The sequence below is a fragment of the Schistocerca piceifrons genome, chromosome 9, assembly GCF_021461385.2.
Source record: "Schistocerca piceifrons isolate TAMUIC-IGC-003096 chromosome 9, iqSchPice1.1, whole genome shotgun sequence".
Taxonomy (NCBI): domain Eukaryota; kingdom Metazoa; phylum Arthropoda; class Insecta; order Orthoptera; family Acrididae; genus Schistocerca; species Schistocerca piceifrons.
In genome coordinates, this window is record NC_060146.1 from 213,805,566 (window position 1) to 213,811,963 (window position 6,398).

At 36.6% G+C, this 6,398-nt stretch overlaps 1 protein-coding gene across 3 annotated transcripts in view; it reads left to right on the top strand.

Annotated features, from left to right (window-relative positions):
* Positions 1 to 3,261, top strand: part of LOC124717381 — a 184,658-nt gene extending 181,397 nt beyond the window's left edge. For all 3 annotated transcript variants that reach the window (XM_047244225.1, XM_047244227.1, XM_047244226.1), the window contains one exon: positions 2,404 to 3,261. In XM_047244225.1, coding sequence (XP_047100181.1) covers positions 2,404 to 2,532 — 129 coding nt within the window. In that variant the 3' untranslated portion in view covers positions 2,533 to 3,261. The remainder of the gene's footprint in view (positions 1 to 2,403) is intronic.
* The last annotated feature ends 3,137 nt before the right edge of the window (positions 3,262 to 6,398 follow it).

The window sequence follows — 6,398 nt, forward strand, 5'->3', positions numbered from 1 at the left end:
ACAGTAACCAGGGTGTATGCACTTCGGGACAACCATAAAATCCAGGAAAAACATTCAAATTTTTTAGAATTTGGGGAAATTTTCATTGTTTTAATTTCCTATTAAATTTTTGTTATATGCACTGCTAAGAACTGATACTCTAACAAAGAATTTTACTTTGGCCTGTTATTGCAGAATAATACTGCAGCAAAAAAGCACAAATGAGAAGTCAACATCAAAATAAAATTTCATTTGCAAAGAAAATGTGGCATTTACAACAAAATGAACTGCACACACAAGCTGTCTACCGACATGGAAATGAGTCAAAGATTTTAGGACAAAGATTGTGCAACACTGTGTAACAACAAATTGCGTTCAATGAGCGTGAGGTCTCAGCTGTTTAGATTTATAAGATGTCATGGGAAAACCTTGCAATTGGTTGTTTGAGAAGCGTTACTTTCAAAGTAAATTTCCTTTCACGCATGATGATTTATGTTACACGTGAGAATATGCGATTAATTTCTTAAATCGTGGAATATTTGACCCTCATTCAAAACTTAATATTTTGAGAACTAGCAGCATAGAAAAATTTTGGGCCCAGAAGACCAGCCATTTATGCAATTATTGAAAACTTGCCAACCAATCTGTGTTTGATATATCTTACAGGGTAACATGCTAAAAAACTCAAAGCTTGTACACTAGTTTTTTCATATTTATTTTAGATCTTTCAATGATTACAAATTATGCAGTAACAGTGGCAAAAATTATAATTATCCTTACAAAAAAAAGTGCGAAGTGAACTCTTCAGCAACTTCACACTCAGTTGACTTTTCTGTGGAAAAGTTGAAGTCGTCATCAGAACATTGATTCAGCCAGGTAGTCCACAAAACTTTCAGTGCATGGCAGTGAAATTAGTAATTTGCATGTCATAAATATTCAGCTGTTGAAATTTAAGCTGTGCTCTAAGAATTCTACCTAATCACACCCTCGGAAAAAATTGCAAGAAAATTTTGGCGACCGATATTATAAGACATAACAGCTTAGCTTATCACATAGCTATAATGAATGTGTATCAATTTAAACCATAACTTTTCCTATTTGTGTGTTTACGTTACTTAACAGTGATGCTGCTATTGGCCAACGAAGTCACAAGTGCTATGCTCTGAATATGACTCATTGGAGTCTTTGATTTCAGTGCTTTGAAGGCTACCGTGCTGTAATTGGCGCAGTTTGTATTGATACTTTGATAATATGAAAATATGCAGGGTACATGTTGCGGTACATCAGAGACCATTCCAAAATGCGTTGTGTTTTGCTGGGTTTCATTTCTTAAGGTGCTGGGAAGTTTCATGGCGGTATGTAATACCTTTACCATTGAAAGGATGTGTACGCTCTACACTTCCAAGGGAAAGTATATTGTCACTTGACATTATTTTCAACTGGGAAAAACTGGGTATTAGTTTTTCTTGTCTGCGTATACACCCTGGTAACTCTGTTGTACTAGTGAGCTTTGGACTGTTATTCTCAGTACATCAATTAAACTGAGTGCAGACAATTTTTGTGTGATGAAAATTTGCAACATATATGATCGTTGATGTGGTTGCAGCTCGGAAAATTTCCAAGGTTGTCACTGTCAAAATTGAAGGGGGGGGGGGGGGGCTGTGTTGTTATGGCTGGTCAGTCCTTATGTTCCGGAAGTGAAATTCAAAGTTTTGCTGATGGGTGCATTTAAAGGGGGGGGGGGGCAGTGTTACTATAACCTAATTAAATTACTAATTAGTTGATAGTTCACACTTCACTGCCAGAGCTTGCCAGTTCTCCACAATGAAGTGATTGGTTACTTGCAGTTTTTGAGAAGTGTGGTGAACATGAAAAATCTTTAAACTCTGCCAGCAATCCATTTAACTGTCACGAGCTGCAGAAGATGAAAACACATCCTATCCTTGTGCAGTCTGCTTTCTATTATCTGAATCTTAACTTTGGTGCAGGTGAGAGCCAATGTGGCACTGTTTTAATGCTGTGTGAGAAACATGAAATTACTGGCTCTTTCCTCCCTGAGGAAAGAACCAACGGTACCTATAGGTGGGTATAATTTCCACTGATAATTGCTCCTATCAGCAGTACTTGGAATTTTATCTACTAAATGTGGTAAAAAACAATCAGCCATTCTTTTTCATGTAAATTTAGAATCATCAACTGAATTTTCCTTTTGATACATCCCTGCAAATTGTTCCAGATATGATAGAAAAGCCTCACAAGCAAGTGTGTTCATTTTGCCCAACCCGATCCTCTTACGTTACCTATTAATGTTCTGGTCTATTTGTTTTTATCTTGGATTTCCCTGAATAATTGTAGAAAACTAAGCTATACGTGCTCATAGTGTGATCCAATGAAAATTTAAAAATATGAATCTGTTGTTGCCAGGTGGACATTCTTCCACTAACGAAGTTACAGAAGATGCTGACAACTGCTCTACCGAATACGAAGATAAAGATTCTGAAAGTTGCGTTCCAAGCGACGTGGCGGCAGTACATATCAGAGACAGATTTCTGATGGGGGGCTATGGGGAGGCGGCTCCCGGGGGCTAGAGCTGCCTTCTGAGCTTCCCAGTGCTATCGCCCACATTGCGGAAAGTTCAACCAGTGTGGATCTCTTCAACAGAAAGCCATTTTACTTGTCGGGGAAAGCCTGTGTCTTTCATGTCTCATTCCTTAAACACTGTTGTGTGTGTAATGTGTTGGAAAATAACTGAGATAGTGCCATTTGAATTGTTATGTTTGGTGTGTGACGGTTTTGTAAGTTGCTTGAGCACTTCTCTGCCTGCAGAGGAGAAATAGATGTGCTGGTGCAGTAACTGTGTTGCAGTGTTGCGAGTGAAAAAAGTTGCAGGAGTTGAGTGTGGATTTTGAATTTAATGTTTGAATGAGGTTGATGGAATTGTAGCACAGGATACAGTACTGAAAGATTACTGTACAGTGTTCATAAGTACTTTGGTTTCTTGTCAGTGATCTTACGACTGAGGAGCTGTGTGCAGATTTGTATCCATTTACGAGTGAGTGTTGGGCATGTTTGTGTTGTCGGATGTCTGAATGTAACTTGATAAGAATGGGCTGCATTCTGTGAGAATGCAGTGCTCTTCTTCCTGTGTAAATATTACGCATTTTCACTTCTTTTTCTGTCTCTTGCAATTAGTCATAAAAGGAAGCTTCAACTTGAGCCATCATTTAGTGCATAATTTGTAAAGAATAGTTATGTAATATAAATCATTTTCAGTTTCTTCAATTTTTCCTGTTTCTTTGTAGTTTTACTCATGATTTAATGTATACTCTTTGTAAGTGAATATATTACCTGCTGTGATGAACTTTTTGCAATTTTTAGGCAGTCATGATTGATGTGCTTTCCTCTCCTATAATGGAGATTTTGTTTGCAAATGACAGTGGAAATAGAACAAGTTAATTTTTTTTTGTTATGGAATCCATCTCCTTGGGAACATGCTTACCTGGATTGATAAAAAGCAATTTTCATGTACAAATTTCTGGACCTTCATATTGTATCTTTTTTTAATTAATGTTGAGAGATTATCTATTTTGAAGTAGAAAAATTTATTTCTCCTTTCATCATGTAACTGTATTGAGAAGTTTTAAATCAGTGTAATGTATATGGAATACAGTATTGATGTGTGTAACAATAATGTGACTCTTTTCTAAACTTATAGATTATTTCAAAGCAGACATACATATAACTAGTGATTTGTGTTTTGTTAATTACAGTGTTAAAATGTCACTTATAGGAACAGAATCTCATTGATCTTGTGACTAATTGTTGGAAGTCTTCTTGTTGCATACTATACATCATTGAAGCCTAAGCACTCCCGGCTTCCTGTTTCAGAAGTACCTGAAGCATGTTTTAAAGTTTTTGTATATATATATTATATATATATAATTATATATCTTTTAGACTAAACACTTTTTTAATGGGCATTTTATGTCTTAGATCACTGCAATACTGTTTATTTTTCTCATCAGAATTATGACACCAAAATTCCATAAAGAGCAGTTGTGGATACGCAGTTAACACATGTTTGGTTAACATTTAAGTGCAAGTAGAGAATCTTACTCTGAACAGGTATCACGTAGGACATAAGATTTGGATGTGTAGCTATTTGACATAAGTGTGAAATATGACGCAGACTTTTTATAGATAATTTTACAGTGTAAATATAGAGGAGTTAATTAGGTGAAGTAAATATTTCATCAATTCAAAAACCACACGGAATCTTTTTTTTAGCCTCATTACATACCTTAAGTTTTGTAGATCATTCCTCATGAAAAAGCATCTCTGAGCAAACTATCAGAAGTTTGCATTCTTCTTGTAACATTGTATGAATTAAATATCTGCCTTATACAGAGTATCCAGTGAAAGAGATACAATCATAAATGTTTAGTATGCTAACTAAATACCTTAATTTTTCAGCAATAATAATATAAACATCGTGTGCTAGATAATATATGTAAAATTATTGCCAAATACACCTTCTAGATCAACATTGTGATGAGCTGAATGTGGAAAACTGAGCTAAAAATCTTTAATTTTGTAGTGAAGAAACTTTTGCTATTGATCTTAATTAGTTGTATTTATATACCAATACATACTCTTCAACTTTTGAAAAATGTATGCAGTCGAAGCACAACGCTGGTTCGAACTCCGTTAACCTTCATTCTTATATGTGATCATACCTAGGACATGTGAAAATTTCAGCAGCATCAGCCTTACTGTCATCTGTTGTTGGCATCATGAACACCTTCACTAACTGTGGTTGTTCAACTGTCATTTGTGTGACCATTCTTACATTTTTTACTAAACCTCTTTCAACATATCTGTTAAAACACAAATACTGAGCCAGCCACCTTTATCATGCAATTATAGTGCGACCATCCGTTTTGATGCCGCATCCATTTACGAATGCATGGATCGGCCCATGTCCCAAAACAAACCAGAGAATACAGTCTCAAAATGTGGCAACATTGTTGACTCATTTTCTGTCAGTATAACTTGATGGTGAGAAGTAAGAGCTTTATTGTGGGAAACAGACAGTTGGCACAAGTGTTCAGGTTCGCTTTTAGTGGCTCTGTTGTGAACTGGAAAGTGACAAATCCAGGCTTTGCTAGTAGGCAGCTGACATGGGCTGCTAGCAGAGGATTTCCACTGCAGTAGATATCACAGGCTAGTGGTATAGTGATCAAATGGTGTAGGGTTCAAATCCCTATCTGGAAATCCAGTGCAGGTCTTCTGTGGGTGAACGCCAGTTTGGTACATTTGAAAATGTGTTTGGCTTTCTTTCCTATTCTTGACATATTTGTGTTTGCCTCTCTTTCCTATTCTTGACATATTTGTGTTTTCTTTGTCTCATGTGACAACTGTCAATGAAACTCTTAACATTAGTCTACTTTCTTTCAGTTTAGAGATTGTAGGATCCAGTTTTCAGTCATGGTGCTGTCTAGAAGAAAAGCACAATGTACTATGTGTACAGTATAAGTTGGCTTTTCTCGCAGGAGTTGCTTTCAGCAGGGGAATCAGTAGTAGTATAGCTTTGTTTCTGCACAGTGTCAATCTCAGAAAACTGTTACGTTTGCAATAAAATCCTGTAAATTGTAGCAACAAAATTTCTGTTACAGGGTGTATACGCCCTGGGACAACCAGGAACAACCCGGGAGTTTTTTCATCTGGGAGAAAACTGGGAATTTTTTATTGTTTTAGCTTTCAGTTAAATTTTTGTAATTTTGACTGGTAAGAACTGATACTCTAACAAAGAATTTTACTTTGGGCCACTGCTGCAAGATAATACTGCAGCAATAAAACATAAATGAGGGAAAGAAAACTAAAATAAACTTGAGTTGCAAAGGAAATGCGCCATTTCCAACAACAAAACACAGTGCATATACACAAGTGTCTGCCAACACCAAAGTGTGTCAAAGGCTTTAGGATGAAGACTATGCAATATTTCATACCAACAAACTGTTTCTGTTGACAGTGACATCACAACAGTTTACATTACATTTGTTTGAGCAGATGCCAGTGGGCTCATGTGCATGTGCAGTTGAGTCGCGTATGATCAATACCTGCTCCCACTTATGACTACTTGAAGTACGGCTGTTAGCTGTATCAGCAGTAGCAACAAGCAGCCAGACACTAGCCAGAAAAATTCTTCTGGCGAGCCCAAGCTGTCAGATTCGCACATGCGTAGAGCATTCTAAGTTGCATTGGAGAGGGTGATAGTCTCCACGTGGCCCAAATTAAGGTTTAGTGATTTTGCTGTTCCTTCTTCGTTTACAACTTTCATGTGAAATGAAAACAAAATGGATTTCACTTGTTGTAGCTGGGATTCACAGTTATGAAAATTTTTGTGAAGGACATAATCT